The sequence below is a fragment of the Pyxicephalus adspersus genome, chromosome 12 (genome assembly GCF_032062135.1).
Source record: "Pyxicephalus adspersus chromosome 12, UCB_Pads_2.0, whole genome shotgun sequence".
Lineage (NCBI taxonomy): Eukaryota > Metazoa > Chordata > Amphibia > Anura > Pyxicephalidae > Pyxicephalus > Pyxicephalus adspersus.
Genome location: NC_092869.1, coordinates 43,324,174 through 43,339,881, shown reverse-complemented (window position 1 = coordinate 43,339,881; position 15,708 = coordinate 43,324,174). Strand labels below are relative to the sequence as shown.

Genomic DNA, 15,708 nt, shown 5'->3' with positions numbered 1-15,708 from the left:
TCAATTTTAGGGCACACCAACACCATGTAATCCCAAGTTTTTTGGTACATGTTAAAGATGAGATTATGTCAAGTTATTAGATACCAAATGTGTTATCCCTTAAAATTGTTTTTTTTATAGGTCGAAGCTTTAAGAGCCCTTGCAATTTTTCTTCATAGGTCTTTTACTGTTACCGCTGCACTGATGCTGATAAACTTTACCTCCCCCCCGGTTTTTGCTTCCCTCCTGTATAAAGGCTTCTAGCCTGTCACCCCTCATAGATGCTGCTTTTGCTCTGATCAGTGTCACTACAAAGGAGGGCGAAGCTTTCATGCAGCAGTAATTATATTTTATTGTGTCATGTCTTCCTCTCACACTTTTGTCAGAATCTCTCACACTCTGCTCTCCCATCCCGAGTGCATTCTACTCACAGCCGGCCTTCTTTAATGGAAATAGGCGAGAAGTGAAAGAAAGCAGTTGTTTTTATTAAAGGTTTAAAGATGCCCCCGGGACACTCCATTACTGTTCCCGTCATTTCAAACGGTTTAAGGCAATCAGGATCCCAGAGTCGGACTGTAAGGGATTTTCAGAAAAGAGCAAACCCAGCCTGACATGAGCTGCCTGTAGTATTGTTTCTGCTGTTTGTAAACTGTGTCCCATTTCTAATTAGAGAGCAATTAACCTGCTTTCACCACTCTCACTACATTCTGTAATTAGGCTCCTCGCTATCTCAGGACTTAAGCTGTACTAAAGTAAAATATATAGATCTAAGGCATTAGTTGGTGGTACGCTGCAGAGGGGAGAATTTACTTACCACAGTAATATTAATAAAATACCTATAAATATATTCAATAATAAATAATATGTGTGTAAACTCTTAAGAAGAAGCTTTTTTTTTTTTTTTTTTTTTCCTTTAGTAGATTAACATCACTATCCAGTTTATCTATGTACATTAGAACACTTTCCCACTATGGCTTTCAGAAAAGGCAATGTGAAGGTGTTTTGTAGTCTCAAGGTGACAATGTTATTCTTTCTTACTGTAAATGGCAAGATCACTTATGAAAAAAAAAATGCTGGGAAATAAGAAAGAAAAAACAAAGACAGCCACCACATCTGAGGACCATTATGCTGCATTATACATTGTTCTTGATTTTACATACACTTTAAGACCTCTTGCACAATGGCTAATATATAAATATAATTTATAGTGCCTTATAAGTCTAAAACCACATCGTCTCTTTACTGCCCCAATTATTAGGTAACATGACTTTTATTGATTGAAGAGCTATGGCTCTGATTCATTAAGTGAACATGTCACATTCTGCGAGAGAGATGGCTGCTTCTTCATACAGACCAAGGATCCTTTTATGCAGCATGCTGGCAGGAAAAAAGAACTTTGGATGTTCTCCACTTTAGCACGATGAACTACAAACCCCAACTTTGTTTCTTTGAAACCCCATTCCTTATATTTTCCCACTTCCTGCTTGTAGACCTGATGCTAGTCTATTGGGAGGAACTGACATAATCTGAGGAAAGAGATTTTACAAAACCATAGTAAAGGTATATAACTAATCCGCATCATGTGTACTAGCAGGAAGTGGTGACATCCATTCAGCTGTAGTATTTTAGTCTTCTTTTGATGGCGTGCAGACACATGGGGTGCTATGTTCCATTACAGCTTCCACGTTCCCATCCAGCCTTCCACAGTAGAAGCAGCTGCTACATATCCCTGTCTGCAGCCTGGCACATATGATGTCCAGTGTTCTCTCCGGGCCCCTTTGAGCTGGGCGCACCATCCGGCACTTTTCGGTAATCACCCTTCAGTTTTCGGGTGGTTACTGAAGAGTTGGGTCACAGTACAGGGGCTGCCACCCACATCTTTAAAACATTTCTGGGTGGAAAACTGATGTCCTCTGCACCCCAACCCTCTTTGCTTAAGGGGGGACCAGGCTTGTGGAATTATGTGACCACTTTTAATATCCCCCCCCCCCCCCCCCCGTTGTGTTTTTTTTTTTTTTTTTTTTTTTGCAGTTGCCAGCATCTTGTAAGCCATAAAATGTAGATGTGAATGCAGTCATCTATTAATGCCTCGGTTTTGTGTCAATACAGGCCCTTAGAAAACGGGACTCAAAGTCAAATGAGGGAGAATCATTGCTGAAAGAAAAACTCGGAAGGACAGAGAGTGAAAAACTCCAGGTAAGGAACTTGTTTATGGGGGGATCCACAGGGCAGCTGTTCATATAAAGTGTTGATAAGTAAAAAAATAGAGATGCTTGGTTTCCTGGCTGTTATGGTGATCCTCTGGCTTCTGTACTTTGTGTCTGTGACCAGCATTGGCAGGAAAGTCAGATGACAGCAGCACTTCCAGTCTGGATGCAAACCAGAGAATCCACATAACAGACAAAGCGTTTTTTTTAGATCCCAAGATCAACAGTATATTTATTCTGTAGAAGGCTAGTACTGCTCCATATTCATATCTGGCTATTCATATGTTGGTGCAAACCCCCTATAATATCAAACATTAAGAGGTTTTCTTCTACTTGCAGCTGGAGACAGAGTTGGAGAGATATCGGAGGCGGCTGGATCAGACAGAAGGAAGTCGGGAAACACTGCTGTGCCAGGTATGGTGTACTCAGATTTGCAGATTGCCCCCATTGCTTTCATAAACACTCCTCTGACATATGATCTTAGAATATTTGTGATATATGACATCTTGTGTGTTCATTTTCTACCTTCATTTATTGCTGAAATCTAATTTATTAAGGGCAGTGAATGCTCCAGTCAAACATAAAAATAAAAATGCAGATAGACTCTCAATCTGTTGCTTTGTGATTGACAGTAATTGTTACCCTAGCATCCATCTTCTGCACCTTCCTGCTATTTACACCCCTGCAATCTCACTCATATTTTCATCATCAGAGGTGAATAAAGTCTTTTAAAATGCAGCCTTTGTATATGATGATGTATATGCTCCTACTGTGTGATACTCCCCCCTTCAGGGCAGGGTCCTCTCTTCCTCCTGTGTCACTGTCTGAATTTCTGTCTGTCTGTCATTTGCAACCCCTATTTCTTGTATAGTGCTGCATAAAATGTTGGTGCTATATAAATCCTGTTTATTATTAATAATAATAATATTATTAATAATGCTGGGTTAGCTTTGCGTTACTTCTGAGCTTGCTGAAGGCATCATGCACAATGGAAAAGAAGGGGGTTGCACAGAAATAAGCCACATACACCAGTCAGTGGGTGCTCAACTGGTGAAAATGATCATTCTTGTGCCTATTAACCATCTTTAGCTGGGAGTTCTCCTTAACAACCAACAGCCACTGGGGGCTCCCGCAAGAACAGACATTCCTGATCAATTTTTTAAGAACATATCAAACAAATATAGACAGAGAATGCTCCTATTTCTAATATGAATATTATGTTCTGTTCATGTAATGTCCAATCTATATTTCAAAACAAAACTTATATATGAAGCTTTAAATATGTACAGCTCTGTGCAGCATTCCCCATTGCCCCTGCAGCATTCCCCTGTGTGAATCCAGTGCAGGATGGTGACACTCCCTACCCTTTGGGGTGAATCTTTGACAACTTGTGCTTGCAGGAAGCGGGGAAAATTTAATTGATATTCATTTAAGCTTAAAGGTGAGGGTGGTAGGGATTAGTCTATAAACTGGCAGAAGCCTTTTATGTGCAGTTGGTTATTCATCCTTGTGAAAAAGAAAGATTGGCAACCACTTGCAAAGACAGCATATCAACATTTAATCAGTTAATAAGCTGTATATATCTTTGTGTTTGGCCATACAAAGGATTTCAGCCGTTGCATTCAACATTCAGTTATGGGCACCCAGGCCTCTGTTTGTCCAAGCAATGCATTCTCTGTATTTCCCTGTTCTCTTCTTGCTGCTTTTAGGTGGAAGATCTGCGGAGTCAACTGGTGAAAGTGGAGGAAGATCGCAATCGCTTGCAGGTCCAAATCTCACAGGTGTCCCATATCCAGCATGAGAACCGTGAGGAGGACCGGAGGGTCCGAGCAGGTGAGCCATGGTTGTCTCTATTGTAGTCAGCACCCATGTTAATTATGCATTGCTCACACTGCATGCAACAGCTAACTCGATGGCTTTGTGCAACTTACTAATATCAGAATTGTGTTATTGGTGGTTTCTCAGAATACCTATTGCTTTACGTGGGTTAATGTATCGTCATTTTATGTCATTGAATAAGCTATTTGGTCCTTTTAAATGCTGCAAAACCAGAAAAATAATAATTTGCAGAAAACCCAAACATGTTATTCATCAGAAAATTGAAACGCCAGTCCTGCTCCACCAAACATGATACTCGTGTAAAAGTTGCTTTTCAGAAGTCCAAATACTTCAGAGATAAATATCCGCTCTTCTGGGCTCTCCTCTACCTCGTTATTTGTATCTGTCTGTCATTTGCAACCCCTGTTTACTGTACAGCTCTGCGTAATATGTTGGCGCTATATTTATACTGATGATAATAATAATGTAAATGAGCTTCAAAGGATACCAGCATTATCTCATCTCTTTTTCCATTCAGAATTCAGAACATAAATGATTACTGGAATCAGTCTTGGGCAGAATAGGTATAGAATGGCAACATGAAAAGGGTAATTAGGGGTCCATTTAAAAAGCCCCTGTCAAAAACCTTACTGTGACCAAACTGCTGCATAATAATAAGTTCATATTTATAGAGCTTAGCACCGCACTTGCTGGGTGGAGAATCCTAGTTCTGTTATGTGACCAACCTTCACTGTGTGGGCACCAAAGGCTCCATACTGCGGCCTGCATTTTACAACACATATAAAATAAAGGCACAGTGAGACATAAACACTGGGGTAGCCACTCCTGAGTCACCAGAAATATGTCAAATCTACAAAACTAAATTAAAGATTACAAACTTTTAAAGAATGAGCAATTACCTTAGGACAAAGAATATTGAACGAGGAAGGCGTCTTTTTTGTTTGGTTCTTCATATTGGAAGTCCGCTTATACCTATTATTATTATTAATAATACTAATAGACAGGATTTATGTAGCACCATTGTGCATGGATGCATTTAGCAGGCTCCGATGTAAGGCTAACCCAGTATTATTATTTATTATTATTATTATTATTATTATTATTATTATTAATAATAAACAGGATTTATATAGCGCCAACATATTACGCAGTGCTGTACATTAAATAGAGGTTGCAAATGACAGACGGCTACAGACCGGTACAGACAGTGACACAGGAGGAGAGGACCCTGCCCTGAAGGGCTTACAATCTAGGAGGTGGGGGAACTAATAAGAGATCTTTACCTGCATTGATGGTTGGTTTGTCTTTCTTGTAGTGGTGGAGCGGTCTGAGCGGGAGAAGCAGGAACTGGAGCGTCAAATCTCTGAGCTGCGCTCCGAGCTCAACAGAAATGCTGTCCTGTCTGAGATTGAAGAACTTAAACGCAGCCTCAACCAAAAGGACAGGGAGAAGATTCAGCTGGCGGAACAACTGGAGGTATGTGCATGTTGTGTCTTTGTGTTTAGACAAGTGCACCTTATATCCTATCTTCTATTTATGAGGAAAAACTAGCGCCTTCTAATGACCTCTCCAACTGACAATGATGGGCAGCTGGTTGTAATGTTGGCCTTATGGCTATTATTTGAAGCCACTGACCCAGAACAAACATGGATTTTAAAACTTCACATTTTTGCACCTTTCTGATTAGTATACTTAATTAGAATTTGATGTCGGAGATTCACAAGGTAACATGACAGCTGGATAACCGTTTTCAAAAGAAGATGAGAAAAGACAGGTTTAGTGCACAGTTCAGAGCAGAGATGGTGTGTTTTTTTTTTTTTTTTTTCTTAAACCTTGTAGCTACGGAGTTGCCTGTGGTGGTAATTCTTCTGTAAACAACTTTCCATCCTTCAGACACATATTGGTAATGCTTGCCTCACTCAGAGCTGCACCATCTACCTTCACTTGCTTCTCCTGGTCACATGAATTTACAACATCTGCCCCTACTTGTAGTAATGGCAGTCTATGCAGTACAACTATAAGATGCCTTCATATACATACAGCCAATGGCTTGTCACCTGCTGAACTGATCAGTGTCTAGGATGCTCTCGCAGTCTTGTGCACTCTCTGCAAAGCAATTAGACATCACTTAAGGAGGTTATAAATCTCTGGAATGTAGACTTGCTGCAAAGTCTGTAGAAAAGAGTTTATTATTGAACCTTGCTTAAGGCTGGCAGAGAATAACGGCATTAATACATCACCACTGAACTGCCGCTCTTAGCGGGTGCTAGAACAAAAACAACTTGTCCCGACCATTATTCCTATAAATCCAGTCTGCCTGTGATTATCCTCTTAATCTTTGAGCGTGCCAGCAAAGCTGCAGGTCTGCACACCTCTGTAGGAGGCGTATTTGTGAGCTGCAGGATAAGCCACAATACGACATCCGCTGCATTTTATCACATCACCTATTTATTAGTTTTCTCCCCTAAACTGATTGCGTTGTTTAAATCATTACATCTACTGGTCCCTAATGAGGTTTGCTCTAACTTCCTGTTCAGATGACACCTACAGGCATGGGGTGTCCTGGGATAGATAGTGAGGGAAAATCTCCCCAGAGCAGGTAAATAAAACCTTACACAGGTTTAACTGTCCTCTACTCTGCTTAGACTTATTTACATATTTGTGAAAAATCTGCTTCCATACTCCTTTTTGAAAGTCTTTTTTTTATATATGTGAAATTGGAATTGTGAAGCAATTCCATTGCTTCATTTATATTTTTTTTTTAAACAATGGGCTCTCGGACTGTTGGATTATGTCAATCTCCTCAGTTTGAGATGCTTCTGAGATCAATAAGAATTGGCGGTTGCATTTGACCTGCAACCGACCTCTTTGTCAGTTTGGTTTTTAATAGGTTTGTATAAGAATAGGCAAGCATGGTAAAAGTTTAGAGGTTCACTAGCAGCATGCTTGTTCCAGTCAGGGAATCTCTAGGTGGTGATGTCAAAACTGAGATTAGGAGTGATGGAGCATGAGGGGTTTAGTGGGGTTTAAATGACATACAGATATCTAGCAGCTAATTTAGTGGGCAAATCAGACTGCAAATCCCTCTTCTGTATACCTCCAAAGACAATCCCTAAAGTACTGAGGAAGAAGGCCCTCTGAGTTGTGTCATCACTACTATACTATTCAAATACACATAGCCATATTTGTCCCTATATGTTCCAATTACATCTCACAGGCAAGATGAGAATACTAAAGAACCATAAGTCAGAAACCTAATTATTAGCTAACCTAACAAAATGTTTAGGTTTTTTTTTTCATAATGTATGACAATGTGTTCTAGCTTCTGACAGCAGACATGGAGAAGAGAGAGCGACAGCAGTTGGGTATGCTGGAGCAGCTGAAGGACATCCAAAGCCGCTATGAGACATGTGAGAGGGAGAAGAGACAGACTGAGAGCCACAATTCTGAACTAGGCCAGCAGTTGGAGGAGGTGACCCAGGAGGCAGAGCGGTGCCTAGCTGAACTGCAGCAGGTGGATGCCCAGCGCTTGGAGGCTGAAAAGAAAAAAGAAGATCTAAAGTCCAGAGCTCAGGAGAGCCTCAGACACTGGAAGATGAAGTGTAAGAAGTTAGAGCGAGAGATGGAGAAGAAGGAGGAGAACATTAGAGCAATGAATGAGCAATGTGCACAGGTTAGCTGCCATGGCAGTTCATCCATGTCTGCCACATATTTCCTTACAAGTGTTGTAAATTTATAACTGTGAAATGTACCTTGTAATCTCAATGATTTGTCTTTCCAGGCAACAAAGGAGAGGGATGACCTTAAATGTCAGCTCCAGGTCACCATGCAGCAAGCAGAAAGTCTTCGTAAGGAGCTGACAGAGGTGCTTGCCAGACGAGCACAGCAGGAGGAAGAATTACATCTTAAGCAAGTACGACTGACTGAGGTCCAGGAACAGCAATTGGAACTGGAGAGGGAACTGCAGGAATCAAAGGAGCTTGCAAGACGACTTCAGGGTAACATGGTTTACTCTTGGTGTAGATGCATGCCAGGATTCCTAAAACTAGAAAAGTATTAAATCACAAGGGACAAATAAACTAACTCTAAAATGTTGGCCTGGAAACCCCAGGACAGTTAATAAAGATTTGTAATTCCCTGCCCTCTCCTTTTCACCATTACATTTTTCACTGTATATCTAAAGCTGCTCAATTTGAGGAACACCGCACAAAGACTGATAAAACCTAGTTTAGTTTGGTGTAATTTAGAAGAAAAAGAACTAGAAAGCATTCAAAATTCAGCAAATATATCTAGTGATCAGATTCTGCTCAGTGGTTTAAACTTTCCCCGTTCATGGCCCTTTTATATTTTTCCATGGCAGCCTTCAGCCAAAACAAATCCCTAATATACAGTTATCCTATCCAGACTCCAAACCGGGCCATAAACATACAGGTTGCGGCCACATATTATTCTTGTCCATATACATACAGTTATGACTTTATGACCAGGACATCAACATGTACGTTCACTCTTAAAGTTGAGTAATATTGGCTAATGTTATTCCAGGGATGCATGTAGACATCCCTCTAATATCTCATATTGCTTCCACAGCTGGTCCTGGGACCAGCGCAGTGCTGGTGGGCTTTAGGAAGCAGACACTGTTTAGAATAAAGGCTTCCTCGCTACCATCCTGGCACCTGTTTTTCTAAGGTCTAAATGTGGGAGCAAAAAGAGATTCAGTAGCAGATTGTGGCTGACGCTGATGTGTGTTTTGGTAAAATACTGACTGGGTGGTAACCCTACCCTGTGGCACCTGCACCTTGTCTGGCAACCACCACTGGCTTACTCTATAACATAATAAAAAGCTTAGGAATTTGCTGAAGCAGCCTTACATAAAGATGAAATAAACATATTCTGTATTTATCATGAGGAATAGAGACATATCCAATCCAGGTTTTTTTTTTTACATATACCTTCTTAGATCACACAGTGCACCCTGATGAGACAGGCGGTATATAGGTGAACATAGCAACTGTTGGTTGTATCTTTTGTACATTTCCCTCTCAAAGAAAAAGGAGGAGGAGGTTTTTTTGGGGGTAAATTATATTTAAAATGAATCAAATTATAACAGCAACAACTTTGTGCAAGAGTTACCTTATAATCAAGACAATATAGATCGTAGACCGCCCTCTTTTGCATTGGAGATATGCAATATTGTGGGGGGGGGGGAAGGGGTCATTCCTATATACTATACAAGCTCTTCTAATGTAACCAACAGATCCCACCTCCTAGATTGTAAGCACTTCGGGGCAGGGTCCTCTCCTGCTGTGTCACTGCATTCGTCTGTCATTTTCAACTCCTAATTAGTGTACAGTGCTGCGTAATATGTTGGTGCTTTATAAATCCTGCTTATTAATAATAAAAATCCGGGCACAGACGCTTGACCTGATCTTAGTGTGGGAAAACCTTCATACTGAAGACTAAAAGTCTCTTTGTCCCGATGGTTTTTGCTTTACCGGCTTTCTCAGGGAAGCTTGAGACATATATTCTAAAAAATTAGGAAATAGCATACATTTATAAGACGAATAAAGAAGTTAAATGATCAAGAACGGGGGTTTTTCGTTGTATATAACAACCCAAATGTAAAAACTTTATGTTTAAAGAAACAATTTTCAGCTATCAGTAAAATACCAAGTAAAAAGTTCTTAAAGAATAAAGCATATCTAGGAATTTGATGGTACATTATAATTGGGGTCTAAAGATCATAAAGCGTAACTTACATAATGTATTGGATGTGTTGAACCAAGAGAAGTTCTTTAACAAAAGAGTGGTTCCTAAAAAGAAGGAAGCATATGTGGTAATGTACATTCAATTAATGGCTCATTATAAAATAATTAATGAGTAGGTCGTTTTGGAAATAGAATATCTGGAAGTGCCCTTTAATAAAGGTATTTAGAACTACTCCTAGGTACTTACCTGAAAAAATTAAAGAACTAGGCTTGTAGACAAAAAGTCTATATGAAAAATATGTCACTGTGGGAATATTATAGCAAGAATCAAAAGGGGGGGCTGTCTATGATATATGTTGTCTTGATTATATGTCATTTTTTTGTTGTTGTTATTTGTTGTTGCTATTATCATTTGACACATTTTGAATATAATTAACCAAAAAAAAACCCTCTCTCCTCTTAATTTTAATTTTATTTAATATGCAAAGCCCAGGGTTTGGCTCAATGATTGTTGATTAAAAGAAGAAGAGTTTACCAATACACTCGTTCCCTGCCCTATTGCCTTATACATTTTCCTCTCATGGTTTAATTATAGATGAGCTACAGAGACAGATAGAAGTCCAGCAACAGTTCCAAGAGGACCGTGAACGATTGCAGGAAGAAATACTGTCCGCAGGTCGGGCCCAGGCAAAGAGCAACGACAAATTAATAGAACTACAGGAAGCTGTTCGAGATCTGAGTACCGAGAGGGTAGAGCTGAGCAGCCGACTGGCACAGGAGGAGAGGAGCAGCAAAGAGCTCCGACGAAACCTGTGTGAGGCCCAGAAACAGGCCGAGTTTGCTCGGGAAGAGCTAAATTCAGCAAGTAGACAGCTAAAAATGGAGCGTGATGTTCATCAGCGGGAACTGACTGATCTGCGCTCAGCGGCCCAGACTGCTAAGAGCAAACATGAACACAACATCCAGGAAATGCTGACACACTTCAGGCAAGAAAGAGAAGAGTTGGAAGGTCACATCCGTAACCTCAAGGTAATGGCGACTCGGCAAGCCATGTATGGAGAATCATTGGTCAATTCTTTAGTTCTTTTATGGACCGCTGGCTGTTCTATATTAAATATATTTATTGCATGAGATAAATATAAAGATTGCCTTTAGCTTCAGTACCGAGCAAGGAATTTTTAGTAATTTTAAAGTCCATTCACTTTTACCTGCTGAATGCTTGCCCTGGGTGAGTAAATCTCAATGTAATAAAGACATGAAATCTGTTAGACAACTGTGTTATCAATATGATTTATAGGTAACAGCTGGGATAGAGGGACCTGCGCCCAAATATATCGCCCTGCTCCACCTGCACTGAGCATGAATCTTTCTGATCTAATATATGTAAATGAAATCTTGTTTTGTTGTAGGCTGAGCTTATCGATAACAAGTCTCTGGTGAAATCGGAGCGTCAACGAGTGGAGAAGATGAAGGTGGAGTGTGATAAACTTTTGGAGGAAGCAATGCGGGGAAAAGAAGAATGTGCCACCCTAAGGTGCAAATACCAACTGGCTGCACAGGATGCAGAGGAGAAGGTGAGAGCAGGGTACAAGCATATTCCATAGATGTGCATTACATTCCATCCTGCTTGATGGGGCAATCAGCTGATGGATATTTACCTTTATCATTTATTGGGGAAAACAGCACTGAAGATTCTTTTCACTTGGTTATGCTTCCATGGTATAGGCTATCCATGTCCCTCCATAAAGATCCAATATGATGATTTTACGTTGAGAACTGTAAGTTTCCTTTTCTTTATGGGATATTATTTCCCACCTGCTGGCATCATCTTCAATCATTCTGTCGGTATCAACCAATTAAATTGTTTCAAGTTCCCTGACAATGAAAACTGAAACCCTGGTTGGTAACTTTTTGGTTATACTGTTTTACTTTAGTGTTTATATAGTGTGGCTCAGTGGTTAGCACTTTGTGGCCTTTGCAGTCCTGGGTCCCAGTTTCGAATCTTGGCCAGGGCGCTATCTGCATGGAGTTTGCAGGTTCTCCCTGTGTTTGCGTGGGTTACCTCCGGGTACTCTGGCTTCCTCCCACATTCCAAAATCATGCAGTTAGGTTAATTAACTTCTACTCAAAATTGACTGTTTTAAAGATATATGACTATGGCAGGGACATTAGATTGTGAGCCCCTTTGAGGGACAGCTAGTGACATGACTATTGCCTTTGTACAGCGCTGAGTAATATGTTGGCGCTATATAAATACTGTGTATTAATAATAATGTGCAGTTGTACAGCAGAGGTGCATTTCTCACATCTCCCAGTTGGGGGAGCTTCAGACTTATGGAATATTTGTAGTCACCTTTGCTCCGTCCTGGTACAGTAGTTTGCCTTTTTAGAGCAGCCACGTGTTCTTTGTGCCTGCATGTGTTGCACTGGGATGATGGTGTGCACAGTGAGCCTATAGTCAAACCATAAGGGGTGAGAATAGGAGGTCCTATCAAAATCACTGTGACACTAAGTGAGGGAGCGTAAGCTCAGGTTACCCTAAGGTTCCCACTGACATAACACATGTGTCACATATGAGGCACACGTGGAAGGCAGAGAATATTGCTTTGATGTGTGTCTGGTGTATGACTAGATCAATGCCTATAGGCTCCATATGACAAACAGTATCTGCTTCCATGGTCCTTATCAGCAGGAGCTTTCCCTGCAGACACTGCTAATTCTTTTCTTGTGATAGCCAAGCTCGACTGAGGAGCTATATCAGGACAGGACGTGGAGATAGGATGGCAAGCATTGTGCCCGGAGTGCCGCCATATTCAGAGATGTCATTAGTACAATAATCCTTGTCCTCTGCAGCTTAATAGCATTATCTGCTACCCAGTGACATCTATATAAAATGTCTATTGGTAATCTGAAACACTGCTGTTATATTAAAATTGCCCTTAAACCTCTGTATGTCTCTGTATGCTGCTGCGGCACTACAAATATCGTTACACCTTTATATGTTCCTCTGTAATATTGTGTATGGTCTTTATATACTCTTCTGTAGTACTATATAGTAATCATGTCAAACTGTTATATGGGCCTCATGTGGCCTCAGGGGTTAAGGATTTCAATTAAATGATTCTCTCTCAGTTCTCCAGTGGATAAAAGCTGCACTGTCTGGTGTAATCTTGTAGCTCAGTTTTTCAGAAAATGTTTTGTGGGCTCCTTTCTCAGGGATTAAACATTAATTGTACTTGTCACTAAAATATGGAAGGGCTATAATATTCTGGAATTAAAGTACATTAAGTCCAAGCATTACGTTCTCATCTCACCTTTAACATATTCATTTCAAAAGCAACTTTTAAATCTGCAACTTTTATTAAAATACCCCTGGAACCCTCTCTGGCTCTCTCTTCAGCCTGGAACCCTCTCTGGCTCTCTTCAGCCTGGAACCCTCTCTGGCTCTGTCTTCAGCCTGGAATCCTACCTGGCTCTCTCTCAGCCACTTGCTAATCAATTCCCTCTTTCCTTGCACCTGAGTGCAGGTGCATGTAACCCAAATCAGGATTGGGTTGGGCCAAGGAATTTACCCTTTCACTCCCTTGGCTGACTCCGGGGCCGTAAAGAACCTGGTTTCTTACTAAAAAACCTTTACATAAATTAACACTTTCTTTTCCCTGGAGCCACTAACACTTTTCCTAACCTTCTTTTGGGACACTCTGTCATAAAGGCTACATATACACATCAGATGATTCTCGTCTGATAATTGCCTGAGGGCTTATATTGGACGAGATTCTGGTGTGTGCACAGCGCTCGTTCTGTCCTGGCCGATCCACGAATGATGAACAATTGTAATGAAAGTGAAGAGAGCACAGCGGGCGGCTGCCCCGTCGTTCTCCCACTACCCTCTTCATAGAGCAGAATGACGCTGTATGTACATCATGAAAGATCCTTTCCAACGACAACTATGGCACGAGTGTACCTAGCCTAATGAATCACAGAATGTGTAGTGTGGGTATCTGTCAATGAGAATGGATTGCTTGTCAATTTACAGTATTCTGAAACTATTTTCTGTCATCTGATAAAGGTGGTGTCTGCTGGAACTCACCTGAGGAACGATCCCCACTACTGGCTGGCAGAGACCAAGGTAAGACTTTGTCACCTTTCCTACCTTTATAGTATAGGATAATATAGGAGGTCTGAAGTTTCTGGCTGTGGGAGGCCTTCTCAGCTGCTCTGGAATGCTTCCTCTTTTGTAATAACGTCTCTCTGGGCCTCGGGATGTGATGGGGAGATGTCCCTGCTTTAAGATGCAAGCGCCTGGAGCAAGCAGCTGTGTGCAGGAAAGGCCACACAGACAGCAGCAGCTGGAGGAGCTCACACAAACATTCTGCACACTCCGGACTGTATTAACCTTTACTGCTTGTCTCTCCTTCTGCCCACTCTCCTTGTACCCTCTGTCAGCTACTCTCTCCTTAACCTACTCCTGTTACTCTCATACTTCATTCTACCTGTACCTTTAGCACATTCTGCCAGTTACTCCTCTTTTATTGGCTCCTCTTGTACCCTCTGCAAGCTTTTCTTCATTTGCATCGTTTGTATCTCCAGCCAGGTACTTTTCCTTCTACCTGCTCCTCGTATACCCTTTGCCAACCATATTTCCTGCAATCTACTCCACTAATATCCTCAGCTAATTACACTTTCCTCTACCTTGTACACTTCCCAATACTAGCCTTATTTCTGTCCTCTACAAACTACTTTTCCATAAGCTCCCCCTGTGCACTCTGCCAGCTATCTTGTTTCCTTGGTTAATTACACTTGCAGTATCTCTACATGCTACCATCCCTTCACCACCATTTCCTGATCCTCCCTTTTTACATAATCCACAATGTTCTCCATCTGCTGGCTCTTCTTCCCCTTTCTTAGTATCTTGCAGCTTCATCTGTCTTCATAAGTTAAATGTGGACATATGGGTGGGTTACTACCCATTTTCTAAATCTTTATCACACATTTGTATCCTATTGGAATAAATACACTGTATATTGATCTTATTAGTATAGCAGAACAATCACATTCCTTTACTTTTTGAAGCATAAGAAAGAATCTCACTGATATGGGCTGCAGACTTTTTTCCTGCCAGAATATTTTGAAACATCCAGTTTCCTTTCCTTGCAGGGACCCAGAAGCAATAAAATATATACACAAGTGTATTTAATCAAACTCTCTCTCTCTCTCTGGTATATATGTATGTATGTATGTGTGCGTGTGCATATGTATAATATATATATATATATAATGTAATAGCCCTCTCCAAGGCTGGAGAGGATACACTTTCATCAGTGAAGCTGGGTGATGCAGCAAAACTGAAATGGATTTCTTCAGTAATTTGTAATTCTTCTTCTTCTTAAGTAATTTGTTTTAAATCATGGACCAGATCTATTACAGGTTTGTTGGATCACCCAGCTTCATTGATTAAAGTGTATCTTCTATATCTCTCTATCTATATATTGAATGTGTTTTTTTTTAAGATTTCCTAATTACAGGGCCTTAATATTTGATGGGGTTCTACTTTTAAGATTGTGAGTCTACACCGACCAGTTATTATTGCAGCTAGGAGCACAGATGTGCACAGGACTTCAGGGTTGGGTCCAGGGACACCTGCAGTGGAAGACCTGCCTGTCAGTGGAAGTCTTTCTCTGTAATTATTCTTTTACAATTGATGGGAAATCCAGGCAGATGTGTGCTAAGGAGCTCATGCTGCTGCCAGTAATATGCTGCCTGTAACTGTAGTCATATATCAGGTATTGGGAGACGGATGAGGCCAGGCGAGCCTGAGCTGAACCCAAAAAGCACTTTCTGTATAAAACAGTTAGTTGTTCCTAGAATTTATTTTTGGGTAGAGCACAACAAGTTAATCTATCCTCCCACTGAGGCTCTGACAGTGAAATTCTTGCACCTGGCACGTCTTACCTGTTGCAGCCATTATGGGAGAG

At 40.9% G+C, this 15,708-nt stretch overlaps 1 protein-coding gene across 1 annotated transcript in view; it reads left to right on the top strand.

Moving 5' to 3' along the window:
- CEP128 (centrosomal protein 128) overlaps nucleotides 1-15,708 on the top strand; it is an 89,131-nt gene that overhangs the window by 20,072 nt on the left and 53,351 nt on the right. Inside the window, exons 11-19 of the mRNA XM_072427667.1 lie at nucleotides 2,089-2,175; nucleotides 2,526-2,600; nucleotides 3,896-4,019; nucleotides 5,341-5,501; nucleotides 7,348-7,698; nucleotides 7,807-8,023; nucleotides 10,329-10,762; nucleotides 11,143-11,307; nucleotides 13,713-13,862. Coding sequence (XP_072283768.1) covers nucleotides 2,089-2,175; nucleotides 2,526-2,600; nucleotides 3,896-4,019; nucleotides 5,341-5,501; nucleotides 7,348-7,698; nucleotides 7,807-8,023; nucleotides 10,329-10,762; nucleotides 11,143-11,307; nucleotides 13,713-13,862 — 1,764 coding nt within the window. The remainder of the gene's footprint in view (nucleotides 1-2,088; nucleotides 2,176-2,525; nucleotides 2,601-3,895; nucleotides 4,020-5,340; nucleotides 5,502-7,347; nucleotides 7,699-7,806; nucleotides 8,024-10,328; nucleotides 10,763-11,142; nucleotides 11,308-13,712; nucleotides 13,863-15,708) is intronic.